This window comes from Lonchura striata, chromosome Z, assembly GCF_046129695.1.
Source record: "Lonchura striata isolate bLonStr1 chromosome Z, bLonStr1.mat, whole genome shotgun sequence".
In the NCBI taxonomy this organism is placed as follows: domain Eukaryota; kingdom Metazoa; phylum Chordata; class Aves; order Passeriformes; family Estrildidae; genus Lonchura; species Lonchura striata.
In genome coordinates, this window is record NC_134642.1 from 69,556,014 (window position 1) to 69,582,557 (window position 26,544).

At 36.7% G+C, this 26,544-nt stretch overlaps 1 protein-coding gene across 3 annotated transcripts in view; it reads right to left on the reverse strand.

Annotated features, from left to right (window-relative positions):
• The window catches only part of PCSK5 (proprotein convertase subtilisin/kexin type 5), a 228,665-nt gene that overhangs the window by 148,467 nt on the left and 53,654 nt on the right, over positions 1 to 26,544 (reverse strand). For all 3 annotated transcript variants that reach the window (XR_002466431.3, XM_021541528.3, XM_021541527.3), the window contains exons 4-5: positions 8,269 to 8,412; positions 5,941 to 6,017 (exon numbers count right to left, since the gene is read on the reverse strand). Coding sequence is in view for 2 of the 3 variants with exons in the window: in XM_021541528.3 (XP_021397203.2) it covers positions 5,941 to 6,017; positions 8,269 to 8,412 (221 nt within the window). In the remaining variant the exon portion in view is untranslated. The remainder of the gene's footprint in view (positions 1 to 5,940; positions 6,018 to 8,268; positions 8,413 to 26,544) is intronic.

A 26,544-nucleotide genomic window follows, 5' to 3' on the forward strand; every position in this document is an offset into this window, starting at 1 on the left:
AATACCATAAGGAGCAGATTACAAGAGTTTAACAAAAAGACAATTTTTGGCAGTCTGACAAAACTTTCATGATGAGATTTTCCACTATTGAAGCTGGAACCTTCAAAAGGCTACTTAACCAAGGCTTGTAGTCCAATGAATTTTTTAATGTCTTGTCAATATGAAGTGCTGTCATCAAAGACTGATCATAAACACCAGTGATGAGGGGCACCTACCATGCATAGGTGAATTGACTTAACAGAGACTGCTCCTCCTCTAGCCTGGCTAACTGTCCTCAGCTTCCAGCAAATCTAAGTTCCCACTTACTTTCAGAAAACTTCAAATGAACAGACATTTTATTCTGATACAGCAAAACATGAGAACTTCAAAACACTAACTGTTAGCTTGTTGTCTGTTTTGTTTTATTGAACACCTCATCTCTTCCCTTAGGTTAAACATCTGTTTTGCATTAAAAGAAAAACATTATCAAATGCAATATATAGTAAGGATTTGTTTTTACAACAATTTCCTTTCAAGAAAATAAAGTTTTCTGCTAAAAGATTCTACCCACATGTTTTCAATTCTACCCTGAGAGAGAAGAAATGAAGCATGTATGATGATTGCCCCTAAGGTATAGCAATCTGAAGGATAATCATGTTGTCTAACAGCACCCAAAGCGTCTAAGTAACAGTTAAAACAGAAAGTGAAGAAAAAATTGCTCCAAATGAACCTGTAAAATTATTGTACTTCATCACAGTAGAATTCTGCAAGCTGCAAAGTTTATCCTCCTTATTTTTAAAATTTTATGCTGTAACCTACTGGCAAGATCTAGTACGTCATGCAGTAAGATACTCTCCATGCTCCATTGTGCCCCATGGCACTTGGTTGGATCATGACTTGGTTCTGGCCAGGAGAGGGTTAACTTTTGCAGCAGCCAGGAGGAAAGAAGCCACTGGTTATTTGATACTACCTTGAACCATGAACGGGAGAGGAGTATTGTTCAGAGGGGTGTTGTTTGTGGGATTGCTGATTTGTAGAACTGTGAGGTCTGATGCTGGGTTCTGCAGTGAGCAATGCCAGGTGGATTTTTCACCCTTCTTGTACACTCTCTTGTTACTGTCAACCTTCTTATTTGCTGTTCCCAGTAAACTGTTCTTATCTCAGCCAACAATCTTCACCTTCTGTGTCTCGAATTCTCCTCTCCAGCTTCACTGTAAGGGAGCAGGAAGAATCGAAAGGAGCGACACAAGATCTTTAGTATTTAGTGGGAAGTGTAGACTGTGGAATACCATTTCTAAACCATGACAGATCACTAAATTGTAACTTGGATATTAGCTGATAAATCACTAATGCTGTTCCTTGTAAAAAGTGGTATCTCAGTCTGTAAGCTGAAACAGACTGAACTTACTTCACTACTAACATCTGCTAAAATTGCAGCACAGTAGGATGTGGCCACAACAGCAATGAGTTTAGAATCAGAATACAACCAAAACACTGTAAATCAGGATTGCAGCCACTGACTGCAGCTTCTATATCAATGACCTCTGACTGCTTGGTTCAGATCTTGGTTTTCACAAATGTGCATGTCACCAGTTAGAGAAAACAATTCAAAATCTGCAGTTTCCTAAGAATCCAGACCGAAGTCCATGAAATTTGTAGCGACACTGAGATACACTAGACACCTGACATTTAGTCACTGGTACCTCCAATCAACAATACCACACTCAGTGTAAGCATTTAATTCTATTGATCTGAAACACATACACATACTAAGTGAATTCTCTAGCCTAAATTACCTCCTCTTTAAGGAATATTTCTGTGATATCAGAGATGCTTTTCAGGCATTAAGCAGACCTCATTCAGTCGGCTGAACAACACTTCATGCTTTTGGTTCTCCAGCCTCCAGAGGCAGGAGGAGGTCATGTCACAGTACAGAAGAATAGCAGAAGAAGAATTGAGATTCCCTCTGAAAAAAGAGCTTTTACCTAGGAGCTGATACATTACTCCAACTAAAAGCACAAGATGCAGTAGCGCTTCTCTGTACAGTTTATCTTCCCCTCTGCTTTGTCTGCAGCACACAATACAGCAAATTTAAAATCAATAGCAACAGGCGCATACCAGCCCTCAAATTGCATAGAAAGATACTCCCAGTTGTCAGCATTCCTTTCTGTCACACTGCTGCTGTGGGAACCTTTTGAAATGATCTTTCAAGCCACCAGTGAGAGACTTGAGGCTCTTTGCATTTGCTGTGCTCAGTTCTTCAGGTATCTGCACTGAAGAGTGTCACAGCAGGCAGTAAAGCTTTTCAATTTTCTTTGATTGACTATCCAGGAGGAAACAGAAGCTGATCTGCCTGTCAAGTATCTTGTGTCCAGTATGATTAAATGACTCTCGATGTACTATAGGCCTTCACCATAAGCAGAAAGTATAAAGTAGCAGTTTCTCACTCTGTGAAGAAAATTAAGACTTCGGCATTTTATTTGGCATCTATGTTAATGTGATTGGCAAAAGGAAGTAAAAATGAATCACGATAGATGCCATGGCAAAACAATGCAAGTGTGTTGGATCAAGCAGGACTCACTAATTTTTTGTTTGCGAGAAATGCTGTGAAGTTCTCCCCATATTACAAATTATAGATGTAAGAGATTCTGTTTCTAATAACTTTTGAATGACAAGAATTGTTGTCTCTCAAAAATCTTACACTCATTAAAAAGCAATTTAGGAGGTTATTGAAATAAATTATTTATGTAGTGGGATACATCATTGAAAAATGTTGAAGAGGCATCCAAAAAGTGACTCAGTATCTCCAAAACAGAAATAACAGCTCACTTTTACTTTTTCTTATGTAAGTTTAATAAGAACTGCATTCAAGTCAACTGGTATTATTTAAAGGAGTTTTTTTAGAAGTCCCTTTGTTTTAAAAAAATACCCATCACCATAGTAAAACTTAAGCTTTGAAATATGATCCCTAAGAAATTTCTTACGAAACAGAAGAAATAATTTTTGTTTGGTCAAAATCAAAAAATACTATGAACATTTCTGTTTTATTCCTGAGACTATACAATAAGCACACTACCATTTCAGTGATCCCATTTGCATTCTGTTATGGACCTGAGACTAATAATGGCTACATAGATGTTAACAAATAGCAGTGGAATAAAAAAAAAATACTAAAGCAGTAAACCAAAACAAGATGCCTTGCATAGCACAAATTACTTCATCCACAGCTGACTGCCTCTGAGCAAAAGGAAACTCTAGTATATGTCTGTACCACTTAGAAGCTTTGTGATTTGCTGGCAATTTGTATAAACCAAAGGAAACTTTTGGCAGTATGCCTACATACCATAGTAGTTAAAGAAACTATCATCCCACCCATTTTGACTACAAGCCTTGAAAGACTAGCCTAATGTTTCTTCCTACCCTCCTTTCTCCTTAACTAATAGAAAATTTAATGTAGAACTTCCAAAATATAATTTTAGAAAGTGCCTCTCTCGTGTTCACACTGAAGTAATCTACAGTTAATTTTTTTCCCCTTTTCACTCACAATAAGTCCCAGCAACAGAAAGTCTTCACGCTAATTAAAAGTGAAAAGCTAGCACAGAGATCCAATACTCTGATGTTTCACAGCTGCATCCAGAGCTGCCCAGACACCTGTTTATTTTTATAGCAATTCCTTTTGCTCTTTATCATTCCATCCCTTAAAGTTGGATTATAAAATTAGGCAGAATAAACTAGATCATCATGAAAATGACAGCACATTTGTACATCCCACCTTCACTGAAAAACACAAATAACTATAAAAGCAATTTTGTATGTCCAGCTGCTATTGCAGAAATCAACCAAACTGATTTACACATTATGAAGTCTTTGTAATGCATGACTTTCAGAACATTCCCTGCCTGTGTTTAGCTCTACTTCCTGACACAGCTTAAGTATCTAGTGCCAAATGGCCATGTATGCTGGACAATCTGAATTCCTGCCCCAGTTTCTGATGTTATTTTCGATACAAAAAATTTGGACAGGCTATTAGGAGTGTTTTTCAGTACCCATGCAGTGGTTTAACTCTTGTTTAGTCTAGGGGCAACTAGAAAAGAAGGGCAAAAGCTGCAAAAACTCAAGGTGGTTAGCTGCAGATTATCATGCTTTGTGTGTCTGCTAATTGGAAACATTGAGCCTCTAAGTTCTTAGTAGAGGTTAGGCTGCCAATTAATCTTACACTGAAAACATGATTCATGTATCCTTGGTGTCCAAAAACTGACTCTACCCTGACACTGTACTTTCTGATAACACTGACAAAGCTCAGTACAGCACAGCTTCTGCCCTCCTATTGCCACATTTCACTACACAATCTTGGAGGCTGGGCAGTGAAAGTACTTAAGGGGGAGGCAGGGTATAAAAACTAAAATCCCCTAGGCCCTAGGACATAAAAGAAGCATTCCAAAATTATATCCTGTATAAAACTTTAACAACTAATAAAACAGAAAGCAGTCTCCCTTTTCTGGACATGCTTTGTAAGAAAGTGACTTCAGTACTCAGCCAAAGAAAAGTATTCAATTTCACAGGTGAAGGTATGTGACGTCTCGCTGCAGCCAGAAGTCCTTTAAAGTGAACTGAAAGTTCGAAGTCTCCAAGTGTACCCTTGTTATACCTCAAGTCCAAGAAGAGGAAAATCTTCTCCCAGATGAGCCAGGATGTGTCCCTGCAGTGTGTGTAAGGATAGGTGTGTGCTGGATAGCAGAAGAGAGGGATGTACTGTGATGCAAATATGCAGCTCAGCTGAGGAGTATTTGCAGAGGGCAAGTAACAAGGCCCTGTTCTTCTACCTGTCCTATTATGTTAACAGCCTTCCATGCCATTATGAAGAAGGTTTTGACCAGGAGAGGATTCTCCCATCTAAGTGTGATCCAAGGTTGCTCCAACTTGTTTCTGCAGTTAAATCAATATTAAGTTTTGTAGCTGACTCCCAGCTTTCACCTGCTGCATTCTTCTGGACAAAATTTCTTTGTAGGAAAGAAACAACACAACCCAAAAAACATTTGTGTAAAGGACAAGCTTTCAACCTTTGTAGTTTCTTTTCTGTGGGCAGAAAGTATAAAATGCTTTTCACAATTAAAAAAAAAACAAGAACCCAAACCTCAAGAAAATAAAATGTATAGTTAACATATTGACAAAAACAGGATTCTCCTTCTTTCAAAAGATGCAATTCTACAGAAAGGTGTTTTCGTCTGCCAAGTACCTAGCTAAGAAAATTTTATCAACAAATAACTGCCCTCAAATATCCATTGAGCAGAAAGGTGGCCCAATTCCAGAGGTGAGGTGTCTTCCCTGATTTTCTCCAAGGCTTAACTAGATCATATCCAAAGATCAAGCTGGAGTGAGAAATATCAGAGCATAACTTTCTGATATTTCCTTCTGAAGGGGAAGTATGTCATTCATTGAGATATCTCCAACTAGTCATCTGACACAGATATAACATGCCAGAATTACCACTTCTGTGTTTTTATCTAACTCCAAATGAAAAATCTCCATCACATCGTTGCAGGGGGAAAAAAGCAACAACCTCCACTAATTTGCCTACTTCAATAACAAAATTCTACAAAGTTCAAAAGACTCAGAAACTAGGACAGCTGTAACACATAATAAAACCCTAATAATTCAATGAAATTATTTTTAAGAAAAGCAAGTCATCTCATATATTCTGCCTCCCAAAGGGATTGAAAATGGTTCATTTCACATGCCTGAAACTCTCAGACATATTTTTATGTGTTTTCAGACAGTTTCAAATGCCTTCAAAGAGTCATATGTGTGCATGGAAAAGACAAAAACATGTATTTCACGAAGATTTTAATGCAGATAATTCTGTTTCATGAGGAATAAAGTTTTTTAGAGTTTCATATACAAATGGATACTTTCTATCTGATGCCTCAGATTGAAAATGTGAAGGGTGTCATAGTGCCTTACTTGTTCTCGTTGCTGGCATCATATCGAGGCATAGGGTCAAAATCATTTCCATTTACATCAAAACTGGCCTGTGAATCCTGTATCCAACAGAAGAAAGAAAACCAATTGCTAATTAATTAGCCATTGACTCATGTGGCCTATGCATTCGCTAGCAGATTCCTACAGAAGAGTAAATAAGCTAACTTAATATTCTTGTGGTTTTATGGTGACTGTCTTTTAGGAAAGCATTATATACAGGAATTATATCTTCTATTTTAATTTTAGAAAACAGATAAGGATAAAAAATGCCCTGAAAAGGTACAGGTACAGCACAAGGGAGGAAATAGAAAAAGGTGTTTCATTTAACCAGAAGACTGCTTCTCTTCTAATAAGCTTTAGAAAGTTAAGAGAGTTCATTCTCAAAACTGAGATTTTGCTGAATGTTTTAAGATTCAAAAAATTATCTTCATGACTATAACTGAAATTTCAGCCATTGCTTCAAGAAATAAGAATAATATAATTTTCTTAAGAATATTGTTATAAAATTACATATTGGAAAGCAACACAAACTGCTTCCCCATTTCCTTGGAAGTATAACTATTTCAAATATCTGCAAAATATCTGTCTTTTTGTTCCATATTTATCATAGTTCATACAGCTGAAAATAGTTCATAGAGTGAACAGCTGCTGGTTATATATGGCACAGTGTATGGCTCTCATTAATTGATGCGGTAGCATGTGGTGTGTTGATATAGCAAGCAGCAATTTTTAAACTCTTGTTTGTTCAAAATCAGTTACACATCCACCTCAAATATTCCTATTTGCAGCCCCATCGCCTATATTCTGGGATATAGAATGCTTTGTGATCAAACAAGTAATGTGTATTGCTTGTGAATTTGGGGAATTCCTTGCTGGCATCAGGAGAGGGTGAGAGGAGTGGTAAGGATATAAATAGTTGTTTTCAATTCAGTAGTAGGACAGTACTGGAATGAGGTGACATGATACAATCTGGGTCATCCATTGATAAAATTTTATGCACTTCATTTAAATGATTTAAGATATTAAAATGAAAGATGTGCCATGTGATAGGAGCAAACATACATTGACAAGTTGGGCAATTGTCCCCCACTTGTGTTTTCTACATTCTCCTAGCTGAGTTCCACATGCACAATAGTGGAGGGACACATATGTAAATAGGACTAATTTAAAATAAGTGGCTTTAAACTGTGGAACCATTGTAGTTTTTAATGGTTCATTAAAGATTTTTTTTGTCACAATCCCTTAATGCTCTATCAAGAAGTAATCTTGCTGTCAGGATCTTTAACAAGATCTACATTTGTAATGGGAATGAAGGTTTGTGCATGTCCTGTACTGGTCATCTTCACCAGTCCAACTAAATCCAAATATATTGGTTCTTTTATTACTTTGTGTACAAGTACACCTTGCACACTTTATTTCAGACAAATTGTATGGTCCTCACAGTTACATGCCTTCAACTAATGCCTTCCAAAATATAGGACAAATCACTCCAGTAAAATGTGGTCCTGATGCTCTGAACAGCTTCAAACTCTGACACCAACACAGGAAGCAACCCACTAGAGAAGAAGATTCTCTTATGTCATCAGCTTCCAAACAGATTAAATCAGTCATGTAAATGTGGTGAACCACAAACAAACAGAAACCTCCTTAGGCAAAGTGAGACATAGAACACAGAAAACTATGGATGCAGCTCTATCACAAATTGTGAGGGGACTCCATAGAGTTAAAAGAAATTTATTAGAAAGAATATCATACAACAGAATATTCTACATCTGCACTTAACTGAGTGAATCATGAAAGGTCATATACTTTTCCTTTCATATTGTTTCTAGCAGTACAATAAACAGCTTTAAAAATTAATGCATGGAAGGATTACTGTAAAATTACTGTTTTTGGGAAAAGTTTCTGTCTCACTGACTAAATGCATTCGCCAAATGCGGAATTCAGCTGCATGTGTTAACTGAAAAGCAGTGTATTCCATTTCTAAGTTCTGAGAGTGTGAATATATTAAGCAAAAAAATGGCAAAAGAGACAAAAAATATCCAGTAATTAGTTCCAGTTCTTCAGAAATTCAGGACCCAGCTGCAAGACGCATCCAGATATTAAATATGTTCAGATGAAACACAGTCTTAACTAAAACAATACATATTATCAAAAACTGTTTTCCTTCCTCCCACTGGTGTTAACATTTGACAAAACACTTATATGATTCTTCCTCCTTCCCTCCTCTCTTTCGCCATCTTTCTAGAGGCAACAAATTATTTTTGAGTAATAACAAAGCAGGAAATCTGGGCTCCTGTGGATACTCACATAATTCTGCATCAAGTCTGGGTGGTTTCTTTCAATGCCGTCATCCAGGATGGTGACCACAACATTCTTTCCAGTGTAACCTCTCTTCCAAGCACCTACTATATTCATATCTGATTGGCAATGGTGAGTGTTGTCACTGCAATGCTGGGGAGAGAACAGGAGATAAAGATGTTGTATATTGGAGATTACTGAGCAGTGAGGGATTGCGATACTATCCACTTACATTAACATTACTATTTAAAATTGCACATGAACATACTGATTTGAATAGGAACGATACAACATCAACACCTTTAGACAGAAAACAATTTTAAAAATGCAATTGTATAAAAAATACTCCCACTTATTTCTCTTTCTGATTACTCTTCATGCTAAGCAATACAAAAGAAAGCATTCAGCAGTACTGAATTTGAAATACTTGAATACTTTTGTTTTTTCAAAAAACTAAACCATATGTGGATAAAAGTAGACAAATGCCTGTAGTGAAATGGCAATGGAAAAAAAACCACCTTGCTTTTTAGAGCATACACGCTGTGTACAATTTCTTGACAGAATGTTTGGAAACTAATCAAGACTCATTTCTATCTACAAAAGAAGGCTTTTGGCAGGTTTTGTGCAGTATCAGCAGGAGATGAGCCACAGTAAAGAACCTGTAATGAAAATACCACCCTGAAAAACTTGCACCTTAGGGGGTTGGATGAACTGTAGATAGTGCTGATTGACGGCAGCCTGGGGTACAGCTTCCAGAGCAACCAAGTCCAGTATGACAGAGGAAGAAAGTTTAGCATACATTAAAGCTGAAAGCCTCTTCCTAGACACAAATGCACCCCGTTCATGTGAAGAGATCTGTCTCACCATGGCAATGAGACATGACCCTCAGGTATTTGTAATGCCCCATTAGCCACTCTCTAATCCACACGCACAGCCCTCCCCTATGAAATTAGTTCAATGAGTCTCTCTCATCAGTACTGCTTTCCTGCACCTCCACCAGGCTCAGACAGAGCAATAGGCAAAAACTGAAAAAAGAGGGCGTACAGGGTGGAAGCAAAAGGGTGGGAGGAAGAAAAAAGAAATTAAAGAAGAAATTTGTATCATAACAATGGCTGTAGAGCATGTTCCATCTCAATCCCCATCCCACCACCTCAAGTCCCCACTTCAGCCTAATGTCTTGTCATTCTACAACTTCTAAGGAGTAAACAGATTTGGAGTTGTGTACTTCACCTTGACTTATTCTTCTCCAGTCAGCAAACTCTCAGTCTCCATTAGCAAACCTACATGCAAACTGATTCCTATTAAATTATAATTCTCCTCCTCCTCCCTTTTCTCCAGTTTACCATCCAAATCAGAGGATTTAAAGGTTGTCATTTGTTGTTAGTAGAGCAAGCTTATATTATTATACATAATACAAAGTCTCTCTCAGGGTCTTTCCATTGCACCCACAAATATGTCTGTCTCTGTCTATCCATCCCCACACAAAGGATTTCAGGGACCAGTTCCAAGGAATGTGTAGCTTTTGTTCTCTGTATCACTTGGAAATGTTCATGCTGCTGGCTCTATGAAATTAATTACAGTGTGAACTTGCAGTCTGAATGTAATAGTTGTACACATGAGGATTTCTAATGAACAAACAAGATGGTCAAGCACATTTAATGTTTCCAGGTACATTTATCTTTTTCAAAATATTGCTAAATTAAGTATCAGAAAATACCTGCAGAAGTTTTTAATATCATCCTCCACATTTTCTGATGTGAAGACAAAGAGACGGGAAGATGGAACCACTAGCCTTTAGCCACAGGGTGAGCTACAACAGGCAATCAGGATTCCTGGCTCTGGCCTCCAGTCAGATTTACTGGACCATTACACTGTGCCTTTATCTCCATTTCTGAAAGGCTAAATGACTCTCAGCTGCTTTGCTTAATGTCTTGTCCTCTCTTCCTAGGGGATGAGCTTGTTATTTTGCTTTCATGTCAGCCAAACCACACAGGCTGAGCAAGCATATGGGTATTTTAATCCCCATTCTTTTGCAAGCTCTTTGGATCTCAGCCAGAAAGTCACCAGTACTTCCCTTAATGAGTCCATTGCCCTCACTTGCCTTACTTGAATATTTGCTTTTGTGGTAGTGACTGAAGGGGTCTTTGCTACGTGCATGGAGACAACCATGAAAGACATCTCTTTCCTTGATGTGTGCTCTGATGATTCTCTCAAGAGACACATGAAGTCAATTTGATTAAGCAATGGTAAAGCAGTTGTAACTGTGAGCCCACTTGTAACTTTAGTACACAGCATATGTTAACACAGGATAAAAAAATGTAAAGGCAACAAAGAGGCATCCAAATGGGAGTAGTTCAAAGCAGATGAAGAGTTCAGTTATTATCATTACAATAAAAAACAATTTTTCATGTCCTATTTAGAAAAGTGTCTGGGTTTTCCCCCTCTACTCCCAACTGTTTTTCTTCTATTCAATTATTTATTTATGCATTTTTTAATCTCTGCCCTGTTTCTGGCCTTATTTTTTCTCTTCCAGTACTGTCTTTTACCACTGGAACACCAGTTTTGTTTAATTCAACATCTGATCCAAGATTTCTGTATTTTAATCACAGATTAGATTTCCCTCATATTTGTGTCTGTATTTCTCCAGATAAATCAGAATGGTTATTTTCCTCTTGAAGCAGTCTAATTTGTCTTTAATTGAGAACGGTTTGAATCTTACAGTGCAATTACTCAAGTACTATCTTTTATGGTATATGGTGTAGATATGCCACTCCATATACAACAGCATCTAATATTCCAGCTATTACTTGGCTTCACTTGCACTCTTTTCTGTCCCCCTGGACTGGTTTTGGCTGAGATAGAGTTAATTCTCTTCACAGTGGCTAGTATAAGGCTGTTTAGGATTTGTGATTAAAAAAGTTTGGATAAAACAGAGATGTTTTCATTATTGCTTAGAAGTGCTTACCAGAGCCAAAGCCTTTTTTTCTCTTCACATCACTCACTCAATGAGGAGGCTGGGGGTGGACAAGAAGTTGGGAGGGGACATAGCTGGGACACAGGTGACCTCAACTGACCATATCATAGGATGTCATGCTCACTACTTAGAGCTGAGGAGGAGGAGAAGGAAGGGGAAAATGTTCTCCTAATGGCATTTGTCTTCCCAAGTCCTGCTTCATGGAGATGGTTGAACACCTGGGAAATGGTGAATTTTTTGTTTTGTTTTGTTTTGTTTTGCTAGGGTGTGCAGCTTTAGCTTTCCCTATTAAATTCTTTTTATCTCAATGCATATGTTTTCTTTCTTTTACCCTTCTGATTCTCTCCCTGATTCCACTGCTGGATTGGGTTAAAATTCCTTAAAAAAACACTACCTGCAAGGAAATTTCCTGGGTTGCATTCTATAATTTTTCACCTGCTCCTTCTCTACCACCAACCCAAATTACATTGTCAAATTGTTAGCAGAGGGTTGGCTTTAATTAATTTGGAAGCATTTTTTCAATTTACAGTGTCACCCAAATAAAAAGTTATTAAACATCTGTGATGATAATAAATGTTACATGATCCAGTGACTGAATTTTGTAGCAACGAGCAAATACTGAATTTTATGGTTTATTTTCAATCTATTTTCCATATTCTTTTTCTTGATAGAAATTTTACTTGAATTAGAATTTTATTTGTTAGAATAAAAACAACTTTTGCCATGATCATGTACAAATACAGAGCTTGGAAGCTTTTATTACATCTGTCAGTCTTTGAACTGTTGTTTTCTGAATTTTAAAGGAAACAGTATAAAATAGACTATTGTACTGTATTTTCTGCCTCTCAAAACAGATAAGGTAATTCAGAAATTTCCTGCATTTTAGACAACTGCATTAAATCAGCACAACTTCAACATGCATTGCTTTCATCCATAATCCAGAGAATACCACCAAAAGGAATAAACAAACTCTTGCCCAGTTATTTAGAGAAATTTTACTAAGATTTTAAAGATTTTACTCAGATTTTAAAATGGCATTCAAAGCATGATGTTTTTCATTGAGGTATTTAATTTGAAAATGTTAATGATACAACCAATGGTATTTAATAAAAACCATGTACAAGGTGGAAAAACTTCTGAAGTACACATAGAAGAAAGAGGGCTATTATATGAAAAATTTCAAGTATAGAATTTTTCCCATACTTGAAATTCAATACTTACAAGCATAAAAAGACAAAATATATCTTATTCTAGATACAGTTTTGATACCCGTGGATAGAGATTTTGGAAGCCTGCCTTTTCACAATTAACAAACAGACATAACTTTAGAAGGATTTTCTGAAGTTTGCATGTTGCAGCCCATATCAGACATGGGCACGGATTCTAACGCTTATTTTGTGAAATGTCTGTAAAAACTACCTTATGGTAATTGTCATTATCTTAATGTGTCTGCTGCACTCATTTTTGTAGTTGGAGTCTTGGTATATCCAGTTAGGGATCAGGAACAAAACTGAACAGTTAAACTGAAGAATCAAGAACATATCAATGATTAAAATATTTTGGAATTACAGAGATTGAAATCAAATTACAAGAACAATAACTGTAAAATTCTGTTCCGTCTTGCTTAGCAATGCCTATTAGTCTACAAAAACAGAGCAGAAACAGAAGTTTTTTATTCATTTCTCAGAAATGGCACATGGTGCCTTCTGTAAGTCTTCATGACTTCACTGCAGTGGTTTCTTGTAGTTTTTGAGTTACAATGAATTCTCTGACAAGATATAGTCTTTATCTATGGGGGTGTAGAAAGAAACACAACTGATATCAGAATGACCAATTGTGAGTTTGACAAGTCCTGGATCTCATTTAGTATTAAGAGTACCTATACTTCTGGTCATGGGAAAGCTCTGAAATGCTAGATCCCAGTAAGGGATCAGAAAAGATTCTGGGTATTGTGAAGAACAACAGCAGCAGCAACAACAACAAAGCCTGGTTTCCTTAGAGTCATAATGAAATGATCTTTGACACAGACAGAAACAAAAATACTTCAGTCATGTTCTCTGCAACAGAGTTTTGTCAGCTACTAACCTGCAAGCATGGAGAAGACACAAGCTGCACAAGATCTCTCGTAGAGGATGGACAGTCAAGGACCTATGGCTTGACCTTGAGCAACACAAGCAGAGAGAAAGGGGACACATAGGGCTGATTCTGACATTCTGTGCAGTTAAAGAAAATACTATCTCCCTCTTCTGTGAAGAGAATGTAATGTGGGGCATTTGGCACTCCTAGCTTGGTCTAGGCAAATGCACAGGCAACAAAGGTCATAAGCTTTTTAATAGAGGGGACATCCTAATGCCACATTCAGCTTTCTGAGGTACGGGTTTATGCAGCGTTTTAAGTTAAAACTTGCCAATTATTCTCTTTTCTTGCAAAAAAAAAAAAAAAAAATTTATTATGCCTTTCAGGTGATCCAATTTTAAAAGGGAATGATAGAAGCAAGCAAGGTAGTAACCAAGAGAGTTGGAAAGCTAGGGACCTTATTAAAATGGGCATAAGACAATGTCATCTACTGAAATTACTTTTTGGATTCTCCAAGAAGCCAACAGTAAGCACTTGACAGCTGTATTTTCTAACCAGATTTTAAAATAATGTTTATTTTTAAAAGTATTTCTCACTTTTAAAAATTATTTTATCACAAAAGGAAGATGATCAATGAAGACTTTTTAGAAGGAGGAATACTTGCAGATATTTTTTTTTAATTTTTCTCAGGCATAATCTGATACTTAATACATGACAAACAGTACTTGCTAACTGAATACAAAACGTATTTCCTTCTGAGTTACCTCTGATTGTTGCTGAACACAGTATGTTTAACATCTAGCAGCAGCAGGCAGATAACAGAAGAGCTGATAATAAGGCTGATAATAAGAGCCTGATTAATCTCAAAGATAAGATTCTTTTGCATGAAATATCATCTGACTTCTAGAGTGATACTTTCCTGAATTGCTACTTTTTTTAAATCAGTACCTGTATCAAGAGGAATATTTCAAGAATGCAAGATATTAAATATTTAATTCCAATTTATTGCTTGTGCAGCTTCAGAGGGTTTCGTTAATTTACTTTAGACATGAATTTGGTTCTTAAGCTTCACTGACTCATTAACAAAGAATACATTAGAGGCCAATAAAACAATCACAGACATACATTATTTTTTGCTTCTTTAAGCAATGAAGAACAGAAAAACAGTATGAAAGGGCTTCTTACTTCATACGAGTATTCATACGACCATATAGAGAAAAGAGTAACTTAGGAACCTACATACATGCGTTTTCATAGTGAAAAATAAAGAGTTCATGAAAGTTATTTTTTTTGCTGTGTTCAAACTGCTATTCTTAACAAAAACAGAATAACTCATAACATGTTAAATTTATGTTCAAGACAAGTTCATCACTTTTTCATCACTGGCACTTTTTAAAATCAATTTTCATGTTTTTTCCTGTAAACTGTGTGCTGGCTTAAAGAGGAGCTAATTTAGGGAAGCCCTTTATGTCCATTTCACACAGGCTGATGACAGTTCACTCTTTTTAGGAGTGTGAAGTTCCCCTTCTTCTAGGACTTCAGACAGCAAAGTTTCTCTCCCAGCTGCAACTGCCTCTAACATGGGCCATAACCTGTGTTTCCAATAGGATATCTACCTCTAGTCCTGTTTCTTTCCCATGTGGTGGCAACTGGAAAGATTGCTTCAAAGCTGAGAAAGAAAAGCAGCTAAAAATGCCTTATTAAAAATACAAGAGTTGGATGGAGAGTGCTGCTGCCTATTATCTGTTCCCAACAAACCTCTCCTGCAGAAAAGCAAGTTGGGTTAACATTCAGGCAACGCAGTCAGATCCACACACGAAACTCACCACAGCTGGCTCAGCAAGAAAGGCAGAAGGCTCCTTCTTGAAAGATTTTATTTCAGTGAGATATCAAATGCACCAGATGAAGGGAACCCAGCAAGAAACAGAGGACAACTACATGGTGTTTAAGAAGGGAAGGGGTGGGCGTGGAGCTTAGAGCAGGGCAAAGGGGATTGGTCTCCAGGGGAGGGGGGGTCGACCACCAGGGGTATCCAACCAGTGAGGGGACAGGGAAAGGAGAAACCAGGGGTCAGTGAACCAGAAGTCCACATGGGAGTCTTGTCTTTTCCCCCAGGAGGAATGACTCTATGGTAGGTCTTTACAGGGCAGTGGGCCTGGGAATCGGCTAAGGGAAGAAAGTTCATGGGATGCTACAATTTATGGTTATTGTGCATGTACTGCCACATTTGCTAAGAGGCATATATGAAAAGTTCATTGAAAAACTTTCTAAAACCACTGTGGAAGATTCACTACAATATAATAATAATAATAAATAATAACAACTACAGCAACAACAACAACAGTGATGATAATAAATGGCATATTAGACCTGGTACACCTTGTATGTCCTTGCATCATTGCTCTTGTGTCAAAGATCGTGTGTTGAAAGGTATGTATCAGTGTATGGACTCTCCCTGGGAAGCACTGGGAGAAATATAAGAACAGCATGCAGAACATTTTGGCAGAGAGAGAGAAAAAATTAAACTATTTCCTGTAGTTAGGGCCAAAAAACACTGGAAGGAGAGAAGCCTACATTGAAATGTATGTCTGTATGTGGCCTTATTCTCTCAAGATCACTGTACAATGACTTACTGCTATTGCTGCTGCTACTATTGATACCATCAATACCATATAAATAGCCTACTTAGCATGAAAATGCATTTATCCTTGTCTAAAGTCTAAAGTGTACACAAAAAAGTATGGAACTTCTTTTACTAATTAGAGTATGTGGGAAGAACAGCCTTAGTGAAGCACTACCAAGCCTAGGGATTCAGTATCTACAAAGGACGACTCCTCAGAGAGACAATGCTTTACATTTTACCATTTTACATGGTCTTTGACTAATTTTTTTATTTTACTCTTTCTAAATCACAAAAAAGAAAGAAAAATACTGCAGTTTTACAGGAAGTCCAAAGACGCTTTTTTATTTATGCATCAGTTCACGCAGTTACAGTTCTCTAGTAAGAACAAATTTCTCTCTCTTTCTCTCTCAAATTAGACTGGATATTTTCATTATTTCTAAGAAAACAATTAAAGAGAGAGATGGTAATCATTACTTTAAAATAGTTTTCATAAGTTTCTAGAGATTCATGCCACATTACTAAAGACAGTCTTTTCACAATTTACTTTTTAAGCTGTTTTCAAGAGACTATTACTTCCTCATCCATTTGTTAAGGAGCTTGGAAGAGGAAGGTGGTTTTACTTAGACCTTGAGTAAACATATGTTACAGAATTGAAACAACTGCATGGAAAGAAAGCCCTGAGCAGATGGCTTCAATTAAGCTCTAACCTTCCAAGAGACTGATTGATGAGTGGGAGGAGCTTGGGGCTCACACAAATCCACTTCCTTCTCTTTCCCCTCTTTTTTCATTTTACAGTGAAAAAGGAAGAGTGGTGCTTAAGAAGAATATACTATTTTGGGATGCTGCAAGTGGGCAGGGAACTGATAGGGGATGGACCAGGAAACTTTTTTTTTAAAGGATGTTAAAAACTTCTAAGAATAAGAGGACTTGCAAGGAAAAAGATGAAGAGAAGTTGACTCTGAATGCTTGTATGCAACTTTTAAGGACTCTTGCACAGCTGCAGTTCTTTTTTCTCTATTTTATGTTGTGGTCTGGTCCCTCTGATCCATGAGGCAATACCCTGCTGACATCTGGTCTTAATGGCTGGATGTCTTGGCGGGGAGGAGAAGGAAGGACAGAGAGACAATGAGAGAGAGCTATTCAAGACAACAGGACACGTTCAGGAGGCTGAAGGAAAGACATATGTTGTACTCTTTCTCAAGGAACAAAAGTGGGTAGGAAATACAGGGCACTTTTAGGTCAGAATATGAAGAGAACCCCATATTGCACTACTAGAAATGGAGAATGTATGTTGTGTTTCTCAGGCTGAAACTGTTTCACAGTGCATTCAGTACAGGAATAAACATCTATGTTAGTTGATACTTAGCACCCTTTTCCCTAAGAACCACAGCCACCAGATTATTGTAGCCTTGGTACATTATTTGTCCAGGTATATCAGAGGAGATTATAATTTGCAGAGGACAAACTTTAGGATCATGAAAACACTCTCCTGAGACACAAGTGCAGAAATCACTTCATGCCCTCCTTAGACAGCCTTATAAAAGTGTCTCATCTAACATTGGAAATGCATGCTGTGAAAATTCATTAATAGTAGTGATGAAGACTAAGATGAATGGCTGCTATTTTAGCTTGCCTACAGGGAAGTAAGTGTTGCAGGCATCAATAGACTTTTTACCATTTGAGTGTGCTAGGGTTAATGAATGCAATGCCCACTGTGTAGTATAAGTTGAACCTGGGAAGATAAGGCCAAACCACTAGATAGGAGGATAGTTATATTTTGGAGTTGAGATCATCTGGCTTAAATGAGAGAACTAACCCAGAGAAGCTAGGGAGGCCTGGGAAGGAAAAGGAAAGATTACTCAAGAACATCACCAAAAACCCAACAAAGAAACACTAAATAAAGTTCTGCACAAGATAAAGAAGTATCACACAATTATTCATGTTATTGTCTCAGGAAATTTGACTCACATGATCAAATTTTGAAGTTGGTCTGCAATGTTGAGCAAGGTTAGTCCAGAGATTTATGACACACCTGTGCAAGAAAGACTGCAAAATACACAATAAACTTAAAAATGTTGTCAAATTGCAAAGGGTCTCACAGGAAATCTCAGCACAGTGTTAGGACTCTAGCTATGTCAGAAAATACAGGTATTGGGAAAGGTTCTGGAGAAGTCCGGTGTACTTGAAAACACTGTTCTCATGGAGAACTGGATACAGACTGATGTCTATTGAGCTTTGAGGGTCTTGGGGAGCTGCTGCTAATCTAAATCCTGACTTCAGCACTAAAGACACATAGATTCTATTGATTTCAGCAGTGCTATGAAGGAACTTCCCCCAGCTGCAAATAAAGTATTTGAATATATGGAACTAATCTGAGAACACAGTTTTAACTAATATTATAGGAATGTATTCCTTTAGACAGAGAAAATATACAACCTCAGTGTATGAACTTTTATGCATATCAAATGTTTGTCTAACAACAAATGGAGGAAAATCACATTCATGACTACTGGTTTATACTGTAAATAATGCAGTCTTTGCACTAAATTATATCCATTCATGATACCTTTCAGAATTTGCAGACATCTTTACAAATCCATGAAGTCTGCAGAGAAAATTCTCAAAGAAAGAACCAAAGAAAGCTATGATCAGAGCATCATCAGAAGGAAAAAATATATACAATCAGAAGCAAACTAAAGGTATGAGTTTAATTTTATGACTGCTGACAATTCCTCTGTGTCCACCTATTTTTCTGGTACTACAGTTATAAAATACTCTTTGTACTTGTTATAACACTTTCTGCATTCTCCCTTGCTGCTCTTACCATCATTATCTTCTATGATTCCTGCCAGTTAGCTTAATTATGTCAGCTTACTACTCTATTTTCAAATCTGAGCTGTAAATGGATCGTCTTTTCCCTCTTCATTTTGTTTCTCCTACAAAGAGTCTGCTGTTTAACTGCAAATATGATTTTTAAATGAATGGTCAAAAATATGTTACTAAGTTAGAAAGGTTCTTCCAAGTAAAATGGGGGATTATCAGGGAAATAAAATATACCTCCAGTAAACAATGTTTTTCCATGTTCTACCATGAAAACAACCATGCTACAAAAATGTTTTTGCTTCCTTAAAAACTATAGTGAGATCTTTGGGTTCATGAGAGACATGGTATGAATCTGTAAGCACTTAATATATCTACTCATAAGGAAACTAGCAGAAGATATGGAATATCACTTCGTACTTTGACTCCATTATGATTCCTTAACATACAGTTTGTTCAAGGAAACATTACTTTGCATGTGCAGTTATTAAGTCTCAAACCTGAAGAGGCTCCACTGTTACTTGTAGTTCAGGAAAGTTGAAACAGTGTTCTTACATAGCACACTCTCAAATCTGATGACAGAAAAGTTGGTGTGGCAGAAAGTACAGAGAGTAGCAGAGACAGTAATCTGGATCACTTATGAAGGTGAACCTATTTAAGCAGTGTGTTTGTAATATAGTTTTATATAAAATCATGCAAAAAATTCTACCTATAGAATTAAGAGCGCAAGGCTTAAAATGCAAGTCTTCAGAAACCCAGTAATAGTCAAAAGGATTAAAGATCTAAGATAGACAGTCACCTACAGCTTCGAAAAGATGCTCTATGAAGCTACATATTATTCTTTGATAGTTTAACAGTGGGGTAGCAAAAAGACATTTTTCTTAATGACAGCAGTGATGCTATTTCGGGAACAATACATGCATGTGCCCAGTATTGAAGAGTTTTACAGAATATGTTACTGGAGAATGAATACTGAGATATTGCTTGTTTTCTTGATGCTTCTTGTCTGAAGTAAGTGGTGTAAACACAACTTAAAGTGATTCTTAACAAGCTTAAAGAACCTATTTTATCTGAAAGGGTACATGACTGCGGCATGCAAATAACACAAATTTATTTTTGAAGAGGAATATTTATTTATTCTAGTAAATAATGGCCTACATTCTTTACTAGACTAAAAGGTGTAACTAAGAGGTGTAAGATTTTTAATCAAGAAAAGGCTCAATCAAACCAAATGAGAATCAACCAAAGGAATTCAGATCCTGATGCTGATTTCTGTGATCCTAATGTAGCTCAATGTCAGCAACTCCACTGACACCTCAGTAAGAAGGATGATATGGGAGAACTAAGCTTTTTTCCTGCTATTTAACTACCTTCAAATAATTTGAGAGGAAGCTTCAGTTTATGCAGTTGGATGTGGGCTTAAATATAAGCATATAATGAATAACTCTCCTCTAAATACACACAGAAACATTAATTACTATTACTAAATCTCAATTAGATATGCTAAGCAAGAATGTCAAAAGTCAAATAGATGATTTTAAAGGTCATCCTGTTAAACTGTTCTGCAGTAAGCAGGAATTTATTTACCATGTCTTTGGAGAGGCAGCAGGCCACTCAAATGCACCTGTCAGTTCACGGATGAGTAGCTGTGGAGATCTAAGCACAAAATTGGCATGAGACATCCAAATGATTTGATTTGAATTTTTTCCCTTTTTGACATCTTGCAGGAATGAGGGCTAAGGTCATGATGGCCTGCTGATGGAGTTTTGGGTTATCAGGTGGAGAATGACCCCTAATGCTGCCATCAGCCAGGTGGAAGAGGGCCTGATGCCAAATCATCATCTGTTCTGCTCCACCTCTGCACAAGACCCATAGTCTGTAATCTCTGAGCTACTCTCAACATCTCATTTTACATATAAAGTGGCTGCCCATCACAACCATTCATAATGTAAATTACAGAAATTACAGAATATACATACTTACCTTCACTATTCCTAAAAGTATAAATTGGCATTTGAAATCCTCTAGGGCCAAAGGATGAGAATACAAACAACTTTGCAGAAAATAAATGTGTTTGCTCATCTCCCAAAAGCAGGAGCACCTCTTTGGATGAGTTTTGCAACTCCAACTGAGTTGGAATATACTCAGGAATACTTATACACAGTACTGTATATATAGTACATGTACAAACACTTATATTTTGCAGTTCTAATGAATTTATCACCAGCAATCTAAAATAATCTATAATTTGTTGCTCCAATAAACTGCACTGTTGCTGACTGTAGGTTTGTGCAAGTTCCTATTGAAGTCCAGCAGACTTACAGCACTGCAGTGATTAACTTCACTGTTCATCAATCTGCTTATGGAAGTTCTTATTGAACTCTACCAGAATTATGTTGCTGAATTTATTTTAATCAGAAATGAGGCTCACCCACACCCAGCCTCTCTGATTGCTGAAAACTAATAAGAAAGCAATGGTTTATTTTATGCCAAGTTAATGCAACACATCTACATTTAAGAGTGGGTGACAACATTTTTGAAAAGAAGTTGAATAAAATTTTGAAAAAATACTTTAATTCCCTCTGGCGCAATATTTTAGAAATTTCAGTTGATTAGCATGACTACATATATATTGATTGTTTTAAAACAGAAAAATATGGGTTTATGTGGTTGATCTTCTATGAATTTTCAAGGAAAAAAGATTTCTAAAAAAAGCAAGACAAAGTTGGTTTCCTTTTATAACCTTGATGTTCTGTAATATAAATATTACATGAAAAAAAAAAAAACAAATATTATTATTTTCTATTAATTCAACTGAAGAACCATTTCATTCTTGTTACAGACACCCTCATCAACTCACCTAGAGATGGAGGATATGGCATAAAACAACCCACAAAACCAACTAATATAATGACATGCTTATTGAAATACAAAATTTTGGCCAGTTAGCAGCCAATTAATTTTGGAAGACACTGGGTAAAATCAACAAAACTTTGAAGTATGCATTAAGTTTAAGAATATGTTTAAATCTGTCCTTGATCTGCAATACATTCAGGTGGATGCCTATTTCCAGTGAGGTGCGTGGGATCTGATCCTGTGCCTGTATACTTTGTTGCACATATTCTCAGTAACAACATCATTACATGTAGCACTTTATTATTACAGATCTCTCTTTTTATTCTTATGAACAGCCATAACAGCTGTTCTTTTGCCTCTATTTAGCCACTTTTGTCCTGTTTACCCACTTTAACCTCTCATCCTTTGACTTATGGATGCCAGGATTTAACATGGATACAATATTCTAAGTGAGAACTTTTCAATACACAAGTACTTTTCTTCTTGCCTCTCTTAACATAACACATTAATCAAATGAACAAATGCATGTGTGATTAGAATGTCCTTGCCACCAAAAGGAGAAATGGGGAAAATCTGCCTCATACTGTCATTGTATGCATTCCTTCTAATTGAATTTTCCTGTATGAATCCATTTCCTAGTAGTATCCCTACTGACAAACTCCTACAAGAAAAATAACTTGGAGCTACTGATAAGTTAGATTTTTTAAATGATTATTGTTATTTTAATCTAAATGCATATACTGACATGTAAATTGTCCCTGTCCTTCCCTACAGAACGTGACTGCATCAGGAGACCTCTGCTGCTTGGTGACTGCCTGGAGGCAACACGGGTCATAGCCTCCATTCCCTTCACGCTCACACTTGTATATAGAACTTCTATAAGCCAGGAGATTAGAAGAGATGCATGACTCAGGCATAATTTGGTTTTTCCTTTTAGACCATGGAACAAATCCGCTGTGTGAATCATTCAAATATTGAGACCACTGAAGATTTTTTCTGGGCCTTGGTGTAACAATAAAACAAGCTCAAAAAGTGTTTGGCCACCCATGTAGATTAATTCAGAAGAATAAATGCTGAATTAGTCCTCAGAATGTGTCAGTGGTTATAGTTTACACAATGCACAATGTGGTCTTAGGGTATCACTGTGTTTGAAGTCCCAAACAAGATAAAAGCTGCTTCACACAGTGAGGTCAATACTTGAAACTTTTGAATACTGCTGGAGCAGCAGCAGCCAGACAGTGAAAGCAGACTACATCTCATGCCCAGTGTGAGTGGCCTTAAAGGGCAGGAACCTTTCAGAACTTATTTTTCCCTCACTGGTGGTATCAATTGACAATGGGTCAATGTTATGGTGTGTTTGGGCAAACATTTTCAAAGGACAGGCACAAAGTAGAATAATGCTTTCACTTTTCAGAATACTTTTATCCTCTTATGTAGTATTACATCACCAGTCTGGAGTAGGAGCAGATAGAAATTACAAGAGGCAATGGTTTAAAAAGGACAACCATGTGAGAGTAGCAAATAGATCTAATAATTAAATCAAAACTAACAAGATAGCTACCATAAACTGAGGGTCAAGATCATCAAGAAAGCTGGTCCATCCAACTCCTCAGTGTTGACAGTAAAAATTTTGATCCATCCTCATTTAGTTTGAGTTTTTGTTGGTGTTTATTCTTTAGTTGGTTGGGGTTTTTTTGTTTGTTTATTTTGTTTTTTGTTTGTTTGTTATTTTGTTTTCTCTCTGTCATTCATAAGAGATCTATCATGCAAAGGATGGAGACAAGATTGAGGAACTAGGGGCAAAGATACTGTAGGTGGTAGGATATGAACACAGAGCCTCAAGCTTGTGTGCTGTCTTGGGAAATTTCATCATCAGAAAAGGGTCTTTTTATTCTTCAACACAAATTCAGTGGTCTACAAGAATTGGGATTTTTTTTCAGAATCATGTTTTCTGTAAGCAGACTGACTCCTAATCTCCTAAAATGTACGGGGTGTAACACTTTCTAAGTAGGCTATATTAGTTTCTAAATCTGCATTTCAATTAATTTGTAGATGAGGTCCTATTAATAAAGGGTATATGAATTTCAGTGCTTCAACAGCTGGTATCATATAAAGCTCATCCAAACGTGGCTTGTGAAAACAAGCTTTAAACAAGCATTTAACAAACTTTCCTCAACAGCTTATTTTCAGCCAGACCAGGAGACTTATAACGAGAAAAAGTGATTCAAACTTCAACCAGGCTATGGAAGAGTTTTTATAACTTTGTAAATGCTTTTTCTTTGCTTAACTTCTCTTATTTTTTTTTCTAAATGGGATTTCTGGCTCCAAATACAATTGTATGACTAGGAATTGGTAATCATAAAACCCAAACCAGGTTTTTTTACTCCCAAACAGTAGTTTACTGTTTATTAATAAACTGTCTTATCCAAGGGACACAGGAGAGGGAAGACTCTGCTATACACTTTGTATTTAGTCTATATCTTGCCCTTGTTAAGCCACTGTGTTTATAATACATGGGTTTAGTATAGTTTCAAACTGTTTTGAAAACTGAATATAACTATTCTGTCAGTAATTCACATAAAAATAAACAAAAACAGGAAAAATGCTTAAATGGCACGCTACTCATTATTTAGTGAACTCTATCACTATAGAAAGGGTAAGACAAAAGTAGTATTAATACCTTAAATGATTCACACTTTAATCTCTTGGGCTTTAATCTGAGGCTCTTCATGCTTGCACATTTCCTCTCCCTGACCACCTTTTCTGCTGTTAGCTGAAAATGAGTTTATTTTCAAACAGCCAGTTCTGCAGAATTTAAAATCTCAGCAAAGAGCGAACACAGATATTGCCTTTATTGCTCTACACATATATAATTGGAGTATTTTTCAAAGACTCCACCTGCCTCTCCGTGAGGAGACTTGAGGTCTTGTTCTGTCAGAGTCTCCTGTTCAAAATGCTCACTTAATTAATTCAGGTTAATTTTCATCAAAACTGATATAGAAGTCATGCAGATGTGCAAACAGCTGTTGGACTTCTTTCCAAAATGGCGCTGATGGAATTTGCTGTACTGGTAGTCTCCCCTGCTATCTACTCTTTGCTGATTGAGAAGAAAATCCTATCCACCAGACTTGAGCAGCAGATGTCAGCACAGCAGAGATTTCACCACATCAGAGTTACCTAAAAGTAATGCCAAGGGTGACCTACATTTAATGAAGTAGTGCACAACGCACCTTATTGAAGTGTCTGTCCTCAATGCATTTGCTTCCTCTGTTGCTGGGGGGAGGGGGAGCAGTTTGCATGTGCTTTGTTTCTATTTTAGAATACATAAAAAAAGGAGCATGAATTAATGTTGAAAAAGGCTCAGCAAGAACTAAGGTGCTATGCAAACTGGTAATTTTAGTCACCACATTCACTTACATGATATACAGGAAGACACAACTGAACATAGATGCTGGAATCTGGAAAGGTGGAGTTTTGATTACCTCATTCCATGGGGTCCATATGGCATCTGTCTTCAGTTAAAAGGGGCACACTGATTTTTAACAACCAATACAAAACATGACATCCTAGAGCTAAATACTGTTCTCCAGTTTCTTCTTTGGCACAGACCAAGCTCTCCTCAAAGAATTATGGAATACCTCAGGTTGGAAGGAACCTACAAGGATTATTAAATTCAACTTCCTGCCCCTCACAGTAGTACCTAAATCACATGACTAAAAGCATTATCCAGACTTTCCCTGATCCTATGAACTGAATGATTAGGAAATTGCCTTACACTTGCATAGTACCTAATTTTTGTCTCCTGACTACGAAGTAATATAGTAACTGTTTGTGTCAGAAATTCCTAAAAGTCTCATAGGTGTATGAGTATGCTTCTAATAAGGGCAAAATGACTATGTCACAGTATTTATTTTCTTATCAATCAGACCACAAGACAGGCAAGCCTCAGAATTAATTCTGCACTGTGGTTGTGTACTTTTGGTAATTTTTGCATTCCTGATGCTTGTTCTTTAGGGGAAATAATGTATAAAATATTAATTAAGTAGATATATAAAATATTAATTAAGTACATACACATTTCCAAAAGTATCTGCAATTTTAGTATGCAAACAACAGCAAAACAAGATATAAAGTTTGAAACAAATCAGTATTTTTTTTATTAATTAAATTATCTCTCCTTTTTCAGTAAATTAATAGAGTATTCAGTACTGTGTGGCCTAAGAAATTGTTTTGCAATTTGGCATTACTTGATTTTAATTTTTAAAAATCTGAAAAGTGGATAGTTTACTAAGCAGCTGCTCCTGAAATCTGCTCTTAAAAAGCAATGATTTCTTCTCCTTTGTAAAGGAGGTAATTAATCCCAGGTAATTATGTGTCTCTGTTTACAACAATAGTTTTCCTGCTGAAGTGCGATATAAGATAAAAACTGAAATACAGCAGAATGTGTCCCAGTATGACATAAAAAAACTAGAATCAGATATTTATCAAATATCATTAGAAATTCAGCAAAGATTTTGAGGCATTATAATTTCCTTACTTACTGCAAAAACCACTTAGAAAAAGGCAGTGCAGGAAAACACAGTATTATACACAAGTGATAATTCACAAACAACACTATACAGACAAGTACTGACAGTTTCTTAATGTAACTCAGTTGCTGCCCAGAAAAAAAAAAAAAGTTAAATAAATTCTGTCAAGATAAGAGTGGATGCTCTGCCTCTGAAGATACAATCACATTAAAAAGTAGAAGAATGTGTGCTTTTGCTATATCATGTATTACCAAATCTTTGACACACAGGAAAAGCTCTCCCAAAGCAAGTATGGAGATTATTTTGGTATTGCTTCTTCTTGCTTCAGCAAAAATGCTGGCAGAATCCCCAGATGGTGCTGGCTTCCATTTTGTATTTGCTGGGCACTTCCAGGTATGCTTATCTAG